Raw genomic sequence first — 14,362 nt, 5'->3', positions numbered from 1 at the left:
TTTTTTTAATTTTTTTTTTTAACGTTTATTTATTTTTGAGATAGAGACAGAGCATGAAAGGGGGAGAGTCAGAGAGAGGGAGACACAGAATCTGAAACAGGCTCCAGGCTCTGAGCTGTCAGCACAGAGCCCGACGCGGGGCTTGAACTCACTGACCGCGAGATCATGACCTGAGCCGAAGTCGGCTGCTTAACCGACTGAGCCACCCAGGCGCCCCTATATTTCAATTTTAAAAAAAGGAAAAAGAGGGGCACCCGGGTGGCTCAGTCGGTTAAGCGTCCAACTTCAGCTCAGGTCATGATCTCCCACTCCATGAGTTTGGGCCCCACGTCGGGCTCTGCTGGCGGCTCAGAGCCTGGAGCCTGCTTTGGATTCTGTGTCTCCCTCTCTTTCTGCCCCTCCCCTGTTCATGCTCTGTCTCTCTCTGTCTCAAAAATAAATAAAAACAATAAGTAAATAAATAAATACATAAATAAATAAAGGAAAAAGAACAAATGGTCTTCTTTTGTCCATTCTTGAAGAATGGAGATTTCATATGTGTTATCCTTTGAGTTAAATTTATCCTGATTTAAATTGTCCAGATTGTTTTGGTGTGATTTAAGTTCATTTATTCTTGTGAACATTAAGACTTTTCACTCTTACTAACACCTCTGAAGATCACGAAAAATTTTTGTTCTCAGTTCTTTTCAACCTGAGCAATCTTAACCCTTTTATCATAATAACCTGACCAGGTATAGGCCTATTGCTCATATGGAAGATTTCAGACTGAGCAGGGTACTTGAATGTTATTTATTCACTTAGGCATTCACTGAAGTCTGGAATGATTAAAATGGTGATATTTAAATTTCAAATTTCATACATTCCTATTAGAAGCAGAATATGTGACTACAAGTTATCCTTGGCTAAGATGGGAAGTATGTCTCTCATTTCAGCCCACTGTCTTATCACTGGCTTATGGATGGTCATTCTGTACCCTCGTTTCACTCCTGTCCCACCACCCCCAATCCCTACTTGCTGGAAGGGAACAATGGAATAAGATTCGGCCCCTACCTTCCTACCTATGAAGCAGGGAAGCTGGGGATATAGTTGGTCTAGTTAAGCTGTGCATCATTATGAAGCAGACTAGTTCTGGCTCCTCCTAAACTCTTTTTGATACAACTAGCTAGGTGGAAGGGAAAGGGTGATGAAATATATGTTCGTCTTCCTGCCGTGGGTAGGTCAGTGATTAGAGCAAAAGCCTAACAAATAATTCTTCAGAGATTTATTGCAAAACTAAGTTTACAGTTCTGTACTCTCTGGCTGTCTGTATTTTTCAGTATTGAATGCTGAGTAATGGCTATGCAAATGCAGCTTGAAGCAAATGCAGATACTTCAGTGGAAGAAGAGAGCTTTGGCCCACAACCTATATCTCGATTAGAGGTATGTGCTTTGTTCCTAATTTTGAGATTATAATGCAGGATTAGTGTCTTCTACCTGTTGGGAGAAATCACAGGTTTTACATAAACCATTGGTTTATTGCCTAAGGCCAAGACCTAAATTGGAGTTTTTAGAAATACTGTCAAGGATCCTGTGGAAAGCTTAACATGGTTGCTAAGCATGTCTGGCCAGATCTTTTTTGTTAAGAATTCTTCTACTTTATCATTTTTCTTTCTCAGAGTTGGGTTGTCAAAACCTAAGGAGTCTATGGGTCCCATGATGGAGTCTCTGTGATGTTTATACTACATATGAAATTGCTATCCAGGGAATTACAGTGGCCTGGGCCAGCTCTGCAGGGAAAAGAGAGGACCATTGTCTCTCCATTGACCCGTATCTGCTGAAGTTACTAGCAAGACCGCTGTCATGATCAGAGAGAAGCACTTGTGGTTATTAAGGTATAAGATCCAAGCTCCAATTCAGGACTGCACAAGAGCATCAAGTACCAGAGCTGCGGCCTTGTAGTATTTCTTCCCGTTGTGCAGAGGCCCCGGTGTGAGTGCAGCTGACATAGGCTGAAAGAAGTAGGAGGGAAAGCAGAGAAAGCCTTCTTCATTCTTCTCTTTACACATATTCCTATCATCCCCAGCTAAGCTTCAAGACTCCAGAAGTTAATTTAAATAGGTTTGTGTTAAACATTACGGGGTTCAGAGTCAACTTTTGTTACCATGAGCATCCTTATACCCACACATGGGTTTTGCTTATTGCTTAAATATTAGTAGAGCTTGTTTCTATGGACAGATAATATTCTCTCCCCTCTCTCAAACCTACCCTGACCTGCAAATACATGCATATTCTGCCATTAACCGATATTGTCTCAGAAGTCATGGTTTTGGTGACTAATAAAACCAACGCTAACCTAGTAATATAAGGAGGAAGAGGTGTCTTTGGGTGGTTTGTTTTGAGAAGTGGTATAGGAGTCCCCAACCAAAAGTAATCCCCCCCCCCCTTTTTAATGAATAGAATTTATTGTCAAATTGGCTTACATACTGTTTTTCCCATTTTTAAGGTCAGTTGTTAGATCAGAGCTTTCCTGTCAATCATTTTTTATGTGTGCTTGATGTAGAAAACATTGGGAAACACTGATTTTAAGGTGGCCTTTTAGGACCCAGGGTCTGAGGGTTCATTTAGAGTCCCAGTCATAAAAATTTGAGAGTTGCGGGCTTATTCCCAGTGCCTGGGAGTTACTGGTTTGGTCCCGTTTCATGATGGATACATAGGATAGTGCTAGTTTAAAAATTTCTTTTCAGAATGAAAAGGTTGATAATTTGTTATTAAATACCTGATATGTAGAGCATACTTTTCACAGCTTTTGCATATAATATCACAGTTCTTCAAAATAGCTCTGAAATGGGTAGGGCCAATATCCAGATTAGACAGATGAGAGAACTGAAGCTTAAATTTATCCACGGTTTTCACTTGCAGCAATGTGGCATAAATGCCAATGATGTGAAGAAATTGGAAGAAGCTGGATTCCATACTGTGGAGGCTGTTGCTTATGCACCAAAAAAGGAACTCATAAATATTAAGGGGATTAGTGAAGCCAAAGCTGATAAAATTCTGGTGAGTACTGCTTATGTGAGGCATTAGTGGGAATAGTACAAAAGGATATACAGTGAAAGGTGGCAGTGTTCCTCCTTTCATCCCTCATTGTGTCATCCTGGCCCCCTTTCCAGAGGTGACTGCATTAGTTAACTATATATATGCCTCCTTGCATAAATTGGGATTTTCTGTCAAGGAAATCGCAATTTCATGGTATGATATAAGTACTGCCAAATTGATAAGTTTGCGTTCCCACCAGCAGTCAGTGGTATGTACCTTATCTTTCTAGAAATTATGATCTCATGCCTTAGAAATATATTCATTAGTTTGTAACCACAAAAAGAGTTTCAAAAAATATTCATTGACATGTTCGTGATATAAGAAAGCAGGCTGAGAAAATGTCTAAGTGTATATATACATGGTTGATTTGTGTTTTTAGAAATGTGTGTATTTATGTATAACACATACACAGAATAGCTACACTAAAATATGTTATTTCTGGATGGTAAGAATGTGAGCAATTTTTATTTTTGCCTCAATTTTCTGAAGTTTCTGCATTTTCCATAATATGCTTGTTTTACTTTCAGATAAAAAACTTTATTTCTCAAATATTAAAGCCATGTTAATTAGGCTCTAAGCGTGTATAATCTGTTAGTTGACTAATCACAGGCAAGATTCTTTTTTTTTTTTTTTTAAGTTTGTTTTGAGAGAGGCAGAGACCACATGAATGGGGGAGGGGCATCAAGAGAGGGAGATCGAGAATCCCAAGCAGGCTCTGGGCTGCCAGCACAGAACACAGACAAGAGTCTTCTATAATGACAAGAGAGTGTGATTTCAAATCATGCTTTTAGTTTTGTTTTGTTTTTTAACCTTAATGACATAAAGGTGATTTTACTGGCTTAACAGAAATGAGGTAGTAACGTAATAATCCCTTATATAGCACTTTAACTTTGAAATCCCATCCCTTTCATATATATTCTCATCTGGCCTTCATAACAACACTGAAAAAGATAGGGCAAGTATTATCTCTGTTTTACAGATGAGGAAACTTAGGCACAGTGGTTCAATCATTTACCCAAGGTCATGCAGGCAATAGCAGAACTAAGACTGGAATCCAGTTATTTTCATCCTATCCTATTCTGATCTTTTCTCATCTCTGTTCAGTGTCTTATAGCTCCTGTTAATTTTTCTTCATAATTCTCCATGATTACATTTTATTTTATGCATTTATCCTTTGGTATTTATATACATAGTTTGATTAGCTTTACCGTTGAATTTTTTGTTTTGTTTTTTAATGTTTATTCATTTTTGAGAGAGAGAGACAGAACATGAGCAGATGAGGGGCAGAGTGAAACAAGGACAGAAGATTCAAAGCAGGTTCTGCATTGATAGCACAGAGCTGGATGTGGGGCTCAAACTCATGAACTCTTAGATCATGACCTGAGCTGAAGTCAGACACTTAACTGATTGAGCCACCCAGGCACCCCCTACCCTTGAAGTTTTTATAGCATAAAGTAAATATCTATAAAATTGTATTTTCATATTTATTTTGATTACTATTATAGTTTCACAGAAATTTTTCACTGAAAAGATCTTCAAAGGCTAAAGAATCTTCAAGAAAAACTGCATCTTTTGTTACGGGGTAGCTTTAGTGTATGTACTGCTATGTAACTTAGTCAAATGGACAATATCTGAGATTTGTGAGTACTTATCTCATACATTAATATGTACACAACCTGATGAATTCTGTTTTACTGGGTATTCTACTAAGAGCTTTGAATTTTTTTTTTTTAACGTTTATTTATTTTTGAGACAGAGAGAGAGCATGAACAGGGGAGGGTCAGAGAGAGAAGGAGACACAGAATTTGAAACAGGCTCCAGGCTCTGAGCGGTCAGCACGGAGCCTGACGCGGGGCTCGAACTCACAGACCGTGAGATCATGACCTGAGCCAAAGTCGGACGCTTAACCGACTGAGCCACCCAGGTGCCCCGAGCTTTGAATTTTTAAGCACTGGGAGGAGTGTTAACTTCATTTCTTTAGACCATTCTATAATAGTAATTCAGTCTGGGCTCAAAAATTTATAATCCTTGGGGTGTCTGGGTGGCTCAGTCATTTGCGTTTCCAACTCTTGTTTTCAGTTTAGGTCACAATCTCATGGTTCCTAGGATCAAGCCCCCGCATTGGGCTCTGCGCCGATATCTCAGAGCCTGCTTGGGATTCATTCATCCATCCATCCATCCATCCATCCATCCATTCATCCTCTCTCTCTCTCTCTCTCTCTCTCTCTCTCTCTCTCTCTCTCTCTCTCTCTCTCCTGCTCCTGTGTGCACGTGTAGTTTTTCAAAGTAAACGTTAAAAAAATTTGTAATTCTTAATTTAAATCTTTAGAGGAATGATATTGCTATCTATCGAAGTATAAAGTTGTCATTTATTGTATTACTTAAATATGTTTGTTGAATTGGTAACTTAATTGGAAATAATAGTTCTGAGCCCCTAATACCTTAAAGAGTGTTTATCATACTAAGCCAGTAAGTGTCTCTAAAGTCTATTTGTTGTTTTTTTTCTGGGCATTAATATTTGTGACAGAAAAAATCCTGACAGAATCTTTGATTATGCCTGTCTGACCTTAGTTTTAGAAATCAAATTAATGTTTTGCTTTTGTGAAAACACAAATATAGACCTGTAATAAAGTGAAATAAGATATGCAGAATGATATAGAGATGAGTCTATTTTTCCATCCTCTCTGATTTCAGACATTTTATATTGTGAGCTTCTAGTGGGTAAAGATTAGTTGTGTTATTTGCTTTTAAAGGTTAAAGAAGGGGCGCCTGGGTGGCTTAGTCGGTTAAGTGGCCGACTTCAGCTCAGGTCATGATCTCGCAGTCCATGAGTTCGAGCCCTGCATCGGGCTCTGTACTGACCGCTCAGAACCTGGAGCCTGTTTTGGATTCTGTGTCTCCCTCTCTCTGACCCTCCCCCGTTCATGCTCTCTCTCTGTCTCAAAAATAAATAAACGTTAAAAAAAAAAAATTTAAAGGTTAAAGAAGATTTCTTCAGTTACTGTAACTCTTCCCTCCCATTTCTATTCCCCCAAAGTCTTTGAAATTCAGATTTTCACCAAGAATACCTACTATCATAGTGGAGAAAGGAAAATAAAATCCATTTTCAGTATATCTGTCGAAATGGTTGAGAGAGAAAGATTTTGTGAGTGAAATAATTGATTCAGAAGGTGCAAAATTCTTCAGTGGTCTTTTCCACATTTCAAAGTTTATTTGTAATTGGCTTTTGTTGAACTATGTTCTCTTGGTGTGCTATGAACAGTGACAGATTCAGCACATATTTTTTGTTACATGTTTTAAAAAATTTTTTAATGTTTATTTTTGAGAGAGTGTGAGCGGGGGAGGGGGCAGAGAGAGAATGGGAGGCACAGAATCCTTAGCAGGCTACAGGCTCTGAACTTTTAGCACAGAGCCTGATGTGGGGCTCAAACTCGTGAACCACAATATCATGACCTGAGCTGAAGTCGGATGCTCAACTGACTGAGCCACCCAGTCGCTCCTATATATTTTTATTTGCTATTCTATGTCTCGTGTTCAAGAGTTTGGTAGTTCTTGGCTGTAGATTTAAGGGGGTACCTGGGTGGCTCAGTTGGTTAAGTGTCCAACTCTTGATATCAGTTCAGGTCATGATCTCATGGTTCTTGGGATCAAGCCTCAAGTCAGACTGTGAGCTGACAGCGTGGAACCTGCTTGGGGTTCTCTGTCTGCCTCTCCCCTGTTCGTGCATGTGTGCTCTTGCGCTCTCGCACTCTCTCAAAATAAATAAGCTGCTGAAACATTGCAAAAAAAAAAAAAAGCCTATAGATTTAAGATTTCACCTAGCACTTACGAAAGTAAACTTACTATGTAAGTGTGAGAGTAAAAGTAAAGTTCTCCAGATTAGGCATTTGCATGGTTTTTACCTAACATTTCACTGTTTACCATTCCGTTCCTGTAGGAGCTCAGTGACTAGAAAATGTGGAGTTAAAATGACAAACAGGGAAAGCATCTCCTGTGTTTTTTCCTTAGTATTTTGTTCTTAAAATTTTTAAGCTTACTGTAATGCTGAAATAATTTATAATGAAAACTCATATACCCACCACCTAGACTCTACCATTAACATTTTAATATTTTTGACTTATCACCTGTCTGTTCATTGATCTATCCAGCAGTCTGTCCATTTAATAGAAGTTACAGAAAGATCATAGAAAAAAGGAAAGAAGTTATCACAGACATAATTTAAGAAAATTTCCGGGGCACCTGGGTGGCTCAGTTGGTTAATTGCCCAACTTTAGCTCAGGTCATGATTTCATGGCTCGCAAGTTCAAGCCCCGTGTCGGGCTCTGTGCTGACAGCTCAGAGCCTGGAGCCTGCTTCAAATTCTGTGTCTCCCTCTCTTTCTGCCCCTCCCCTTCCCCTGCTCATACTCTGTCTCTCTCAAAAATAAACAAACATTAAAAAAATTTCCAGAGCTAAAGGGAAGCGGAAGTCTTATATAGTATGACCTCATGGAGTGTCAAGGACCCACACCTAGACATGTGAGTGTGAAATTTCAATATACCAATCATGAAGAGAAGATTCTGAAAGATTTCAGAGGGGAAAAAAAGCAACACTAAAGGAACAGAAAATCAGAAAGACCACATTTCTTTTCAGAAATCTAGCAGGTAGAAGCTAGTAGAGCAGTGTCTTCAAAATTCTAAGGGCACATAATTTTAACCTAGAATTCTGTTTGTAGCAGTTTTATTAATCAGGCAGAATAAAACATTTTCAGCAATACAAGAATTCACTTTTTTTTTAAGTTTATCTATTTTGAGAGAGAGAGCATGCATGCAAACAGGAGAAGGGCAGAGAGAGAGAGGGAGCAAGAGAGAATCCCAAGCAGGCTCTGCACTGTCAGTGCAAAGTGGGATATAGGGCTTGGACCCACCAACCGTGAGTGAGATCATGACCTGAGCCGAAATCAAGAGTTAGATGCTTAACCAACTGAGCCAGCCAGGCACCCAGGAATACAAGAATTCAGAACATTTTTCTCATATCCACTTTCTTAGGAAGGTACTTGATGATATTCTTTTAACAAAATGAAGGTGGAAAACCAAAGATCTTGGTTAGACTCCAACCTAAGAACTCAGTGAGGGAGTGTCTTTAGACAGTAGTCTAGAGAGCAAAGACCCCAGTTTGGAAAAGAAAAGGAACTTCAGGCAGAAGGGTTTCAGTAGAACACATGGTAAGATTGAGAGGTCAGAAAATTTGAGAAATGATAAAATCAGAAAATACTAGAGAAAGACATTCAGATATAAAAGCAAGGTAAATGGAGCATGATTTTGAAACTGCTGGCGTATAAAACAATTCATTTGAATTTGACAGCAGAAGCCTTTGAGGGACATTGAGTTATTGACACTGGAACTTTAGTATTTTAGTCCACCGTTTGATTCTGCAGTGAATAAAATTCACAAAGCTGTAATACAGACATTGTAATGAGTTTTCAAGTGAAATAGTATTAGACTTTTTCTTTGTGGAAAGTTTTTACATTACACGTTTAATGTCAGTACTTGCTATAAATGTATTCAGATATTTCTTTTTTTTGTAGTTAGACTCACAGTTTATTTTATTGAATTTAGATTCAAGTTCAACTAATCACTTGTACCTTGGCTTGGATTATTTTTCTAGTTGAGTGAGTTTTAATATTTAATAGTTTTTTAAATAGGAATTAGCCTATTTCATTAGTCACGTAATTTGTTGGCATAGACTTATGATTTTGTAAGCTTGATAGTAATGTTGTCTCTTTCATTCCTGATTTGTGATGAGTCTTTTTATTTCTTTCTTATTTATTTATTTATTTTTTTAATGTTTATTTTTGAGAGAGAAAGAGCACAAGCAGGGAAGGGGCAGAGAGAGAGACACACACACACACACACGTACACACACACACACATTCTGAATCAGGCTCCAGCACAGAGACTGACTCAGGGCTCAAATCCATGAACCGTTGTCTCTTTCATTCCTGATTTGTGATGAGTCTTTTTATTTCTTTTTTATTTATTTTTTTAATGTTTATTTTTGAGAGAGAAAGAGCACAAGCAGGGAAGGGGCAGACACACACACGCACACACACACACACAATCTGAATCAGGCTCCAGCACAGAGACTGACTCAGGGCTTGCACCCATGAACTGTGAGATCATGACCTGAGCTGACTCAGATTCTCAACCAACCGAGCCACCCCTAGTCTTTTTATTTTTTTCTTGATCTGACTAAAGGTTTATCAGTTTTGCTGATCTTCTGAAAGAACCAAATCCTGGTTTCATTGATTTTCTCTATTGTATTTCTATTCTCTATTTTATTAGTTTCTACTCTAATCTTCCTTTCTTCTGTTTGCTTTGTTTAGTGTACTCTTTTTCTGGTATATTTAAGTGGAAGTTAGGTTATTGATTTAAGATCTTTCTTATAATACTGGCATTGATAGCTATAAACTTCCCTTTAAGCTCTGCTTTTACTGCATTCCATAAGTTGTGGTATGCTGTGTCTTCATTTTCATTCACCTGAAAGTATTTTCCGATTTCCCTTGTCATTTCTTCTTTGACTCATTGGTTATTTAGGAGTGTATCATTTAATTTCCATTATTTGTGAATGCATTTATTTTTAAATTTTGGAATTGATAGATGGTTGAAGACTTACCAGTGACTGCAAAATAGGATTTAAATGTTTTCAACCTCGACAGTATAAGAGAAAATGTACAGGTGACAGAGATGGTAAAGTAGATATGGAGGGAGAAGAGACTGAAGGGCAAATGTCCTCATTTAACAAAGTAGAAAGTTAAGAGAGAAAGTCTGTGGTTGATGGAACAGGAAACGAGGACTTAAATATATTGTTGGACTTTGTGCCATATTGTCACATTGGTCATTAAGTCAGGCGAAGTACATATATGTTGGTCTGTAATAGTTTTTTGTTTTTTTTATTTATGTGGATGTATTATTTGAATTAGTAATTTCAAAATTAATCTTCTTGGAGTCCCTAAATTAGTTTACCCTTTAGTTGCCAGAAAGATAAAATAATCCTAGAACTAGAACTATTAGTATTTTGATAACTTTATAAAGAGAAATCATTCTAGAAATGTTATTAGATGTTGTTTCATCCCGCTCTACGTCTGGTTCTTGTTTTATTAATAATAAACATATTTTGTTGATTTGACATTACTTAATTTTCCCAGACTGAGGCAGCCAAGTTAGTTCCAATGGGTTTCACTACTGCAACTGAGTTCCACCAAAGGCGATCAGAGATCATACAGATTACTACCGGCTCCAAAGAACTTGACAAACTACTTCAAGGTATGGTAATCCCTTATCCTCTGTTGTAAACTACAGTTAGCAAAGCATCCAGGTCACAGAACAAAACTAAAGTATTTGGGTAGAATTCGTGTGTTAGATATGATTAAAAGATAAGAGAACTATCCACATTGAAGAAGTAAGACTGCTGTAGGGTGGGACCTGAGTTACACAAAATTGTCTGCCAATTAATTAATTCAGTTTCCATTTAATACCACATTCAGAGGGTAAGATCCCCCTGCCTAAAGAATTAATTATAACCTACTTTAACACAAGGTTGAAAATCTGATAACTAAAACACTCCATGTTTGAAGACTAGGTTATAGTGTGAATCCATGGTAGTAAACACTAATACTTAGGACTTTATGGAAAGCTGTAAAGTTTTTTTGAACTTTTGAAAACACTGCTGCCCTAAAAGATTTGTTTCTTAGTGCTTCACCAAATATTTCAACATTTAAAGTTTTCATTTTGGGGAGAGACAAAATAGTATGCAATCAGCAATCACACTCAAATTTGAGTGTTAGCCCTCCCATCTGTACCTCCTCCCAGTATTTACTGGAGGTATTACATGTGCAAATTACTTAATATCTCTATGCCTCAGTTTTATTATCTTCATAATAAGGATAAAAAGACTTCCTACCTTATAGGTTATTGGAATTAAGTGAAATGGTACATATATATGCGTAGCACAATGCTAGATACACAATTAACGATTAGAAAGTACTAGGTGATATTATATCTGTATTTTTTAAGTGATTGCATATTGACTTGTGATGGTACAGTTCTATATCTCTAGTTAAAGCCACATGTATGATACAGTTACATAGAGATGTACACAGATACACAAATGAGATGAGTATACCTACAGTTGGAGAAATATGACTGTATCACTGACAGCTTTCTGATATTGATACTGTACTGTAATTATATAAAATGTTACACTGGAGGAGGCTGGGTGAGAATTCATGGGATCTTCCTGTACATTTCTTGGCAATTAAAAAGAAAAAAATTTGTTAATGTTTATTTACTTTTGAGAGAGAGAGAAAGAGACAGAGGCATGAGGGGGTAGGGGCAGAGAGAGAGGGAGACACAGAATCTGAAGCAGGTTCCAGGCTCCAAGTTGTCAGCACAGAGCCTGACGCAGGGCTCGAACCCGAAACCACACGATCATGACCTGAGCTGAAGTTGGACGCTTAACCAACTGAGCCACCCAGGCGCCCCGGCAATTTTCTATAGATCTAGAAATATTTCAAAATAAAAAATATTTTAAGAGTTACTGATTGTTGAAAAATGGATTTCCAAATTATGTATACATCTTTTTGATGAGCTCCAAGGGCATTTCTATGATTATTGTTTCTGAATGTTTGTATTTTGCTAAAGGATATTTCTTACTTTAGGAGGAATTGAGACTGGATCAATTACAGAGATGTTTGGAGAATTCCGAACTGGGAAGACTCAGATCTGTCATACATTGGCTGTAACATGCCAGGTAAGCTTTTGGGCTCTAACCAAATCAGCAAAAAAAAGTTGATTCTTGTTATTTTCAAGCATCTTTTGGGATGGAAATAAAAGGCACTTTCTCTATCCCTAAGACTAATTAGAAGGTAGACTTCCTATTGCAGAATTCTTCATTGTGCTAATACTTTCAGATTTTTAATTTCAGATACTTTCTTACCATCCATTAGGCCTCCCCAGGCTTCACCTGCCTTCTTCACTAGTCTAGATTTTATGATTGATCATTAAAGTCATTCCTTTACAAATACCCTCAGATTTACATTCCCCATCAGAACAGATGCCAGTTTTGGATGAACTCTTCTCAGTCTTCTCTGAGAGCTGTCTTCTGAGTGCTTGTTCCCTAATAGCTAATCATACTGGAGAAAAATCATACCGTAAAGCTGATTGTCTGCATTTTATTCATTTTTTTTTAGTGTTTTATTTATTTTTGAGAGCAAGGGAGCAAGCACACAAGCAGGGGAGGGGCAAAAGGAGAGAGGGAATCACAGAATCCAAAGCAGGCCTCAGGCTCTGAGCTATCAGCACAGAGCCCAACATGGGGCTCAAACTCACAAACCGTGAGATCATGACCTGATCAAGTCGGACGTTTAACCAACTGAGCCACCCAGGCACCCCATCTCCTCCTGTTTTCTGCTCTACCTTGTACTAAGTATCTTCTCCATTTCTACTTATGCTCTCATTCATAGGAGGATTTGGAAATAGAGATAATTAATTGCCTGAGATCATATTGTATTGAAAAGGTAGATACAAAAATCAAACCCGACTTTACAAGCCCATGCTCTTAAAACCTTTATAAGAGTAAAACCTGTACCTGGCTTGTTTTCTGCTGTATTGCTAATGCCTAGTCAGTGCTTTGCACTCAGTAAATACTTGAAGCAATGGAGACAATAGATGTCCTAAGACATACTCCTTTGTTTGTTTTAAGATTTTATTTTTTAAGAAATCTGTACACCCAACGTGGGGCTCAAACGTACAACCTGAGATCAAGAGTCATCTGCTTTACTGACCAAACCAGTCGGGCACCCCAGCACATACTTACTATAACAGAAATTGTATGGAGGAAGTAGCATAACTTTTTTAGGGAGAGGGATTACTTCACCCTAAAGTAATCATGGAACACTTTAGAGAGGTAAGGGATTGGACCATACTCCTGAAGAATGCTAAATTTGAGTAGGTAAATTAAAAAGCATTTAACTAGGGAATGGTATGTGCAGAAGTGCAGGAGCACAGGGGCATGATATATGGAGAAGACAATAAATAAACCCGTTTATCTAGCTCAGAGGTCTTACTTGGAAAAGTCGTAGGAGATAAACCTTAAAAGGACACATCAAGGTACACCTGGCTGGCTCAGTTCGTGCAGCATGTGACTCTTGATCTTGGGGTTGTGAGTTTGAGCCCCACGTTAGGTATGGAGATTACTTAAAAATAAAATCTCTAAGAGAAAAAAGGACAGCTCAAGAACACGTTTTAGAAGGTCTTCGCTATAATGTAAGGAGTTTACACTCGATTCTGTAAAGAGTGGAGATCATAAAATCTTCCTCAACCGAAAAGAAATAAGTAGGGGGGTTTGGGTGGCTTAGTCCAACTTCAGCTCAGGTCATGATCTCACAGTTCGTGGGTTCAAGTCCCATGTTGGGGTTTGCGCTGTCGGCTTCAGAGGGAGAGTGTTCACATTCTATCTCCCAAAAATGAAACATTAAAAAAATTTTTTTTGAATAACAAGTAATATTTTCAGAAATACTCTGGTAGCAACCTGTTGAGAATTGGAAGGAGAGGCAAAAGCTGAGGATATTTAATGGATGATTATTATAAACATTAGCTGATTGGGTATAAACTAAAATAGTCACATTGAAGAGATACAAGCAAAAGATGTAAAAGGCGGCATTTAATGACTGATGATAAAATATATATATATCCCTCAGCCCAACAATGTATTAATTTGGTAAACTCTAGAAAGGATTTGGGGGAGAGAGGTAGTTTTTATGGAAAGATGAGTTCAAATTTAGAGAATTGGGTTTGAGGTAATGAGACAACCAAGTAAAATTGTCTAGCAGTATTTAGAGATGGTGTAACTAAGTCCTATGTAGAGAAGTAATATTGGAATCTCAGAAAATGAAAGATCTGAGAAGAGATAAGAAGGATATAGAAGGGACAGTGAAAATTTGTCACTGTTTTGCAACTTTAAGCAGTGTTTTGAGGAGCCCTTTTTCTTCTTTGGGGTCCTAACATTCCTTGGTTTAAGGGTATGTTGCTGTGAGTAGCTGGCCCAGTGAGTACCCTGGAACCTGGCCCATTACTATGGGTCAACTCTATTAGAATTTTTTGAGGCTAGGAGTGCCTGGGTGGCTCAGTCAGTTAAGTGTCTGACTTCAGCTCAGGTCATGATCTCATGGTTCGGGAGTTGGAGCCCCACGTTGGGCTCTGTGCTGACAGCTCAGAGCCTGGAGCCTGCTTTGCATTCTGTGTCCCCT

General features: G+C 38.1%; 1 protein-coding gene across 3 annotated transcripts in view; it reads left to right on the top strand.

Moving 5' to 3' along the window:
* RAD51 (RAD51 recombinase) overlaps positions 1-14,362 on the top strand; it is a 34,052-nt gene that overhangs the window by 5,320 nt on the left and 14,370 nt on the right. For all 3 annotated transcript variants that reach the window (XM_027066961.2, XM_015064926.3, XM_015064925.3), the window contains exons 2-5: positions 1,317-1,419; positions 2,899-3,036; positions 10,262-10,379; positions 11,774-11,865. In XM_027066961.2, the coding sequence (XP_026922762.1) occupies positions 1,333-1,419; positions 2,899-3,036; positions 10,262-10,379; positions 11,774-11,865 (435 nt within the window). In that variant the 5' untranslated portion in view covers positions 1,317-1,332. The remainder of the gene's footprint in view (positions 1-1,316; positions 1,420-2,898; positions 3,037-10,261; positions 10,380-11,773; positions 11,866-14,362) is intronic.

This window comes from Acinonyx jubatus, chromosome B3 (genome assembly GCF_027475565.1).
Source record: "Acinonyx jubatus isolate Ajub_Pintada_27869175 chromosome B3, VMU_Ajub_asm_v1.0, whole genome shotgun sequence".
Classification (NCBI taxonomy): Eukaryota; Metazoa; Chordata; class Mammalia; order Carnivora; family Felidae; genus Acinonyx; species Acinonyx jubatus.
This window is presented reverse-complemented; position numbering and strand designations above follow the sequence as displayed.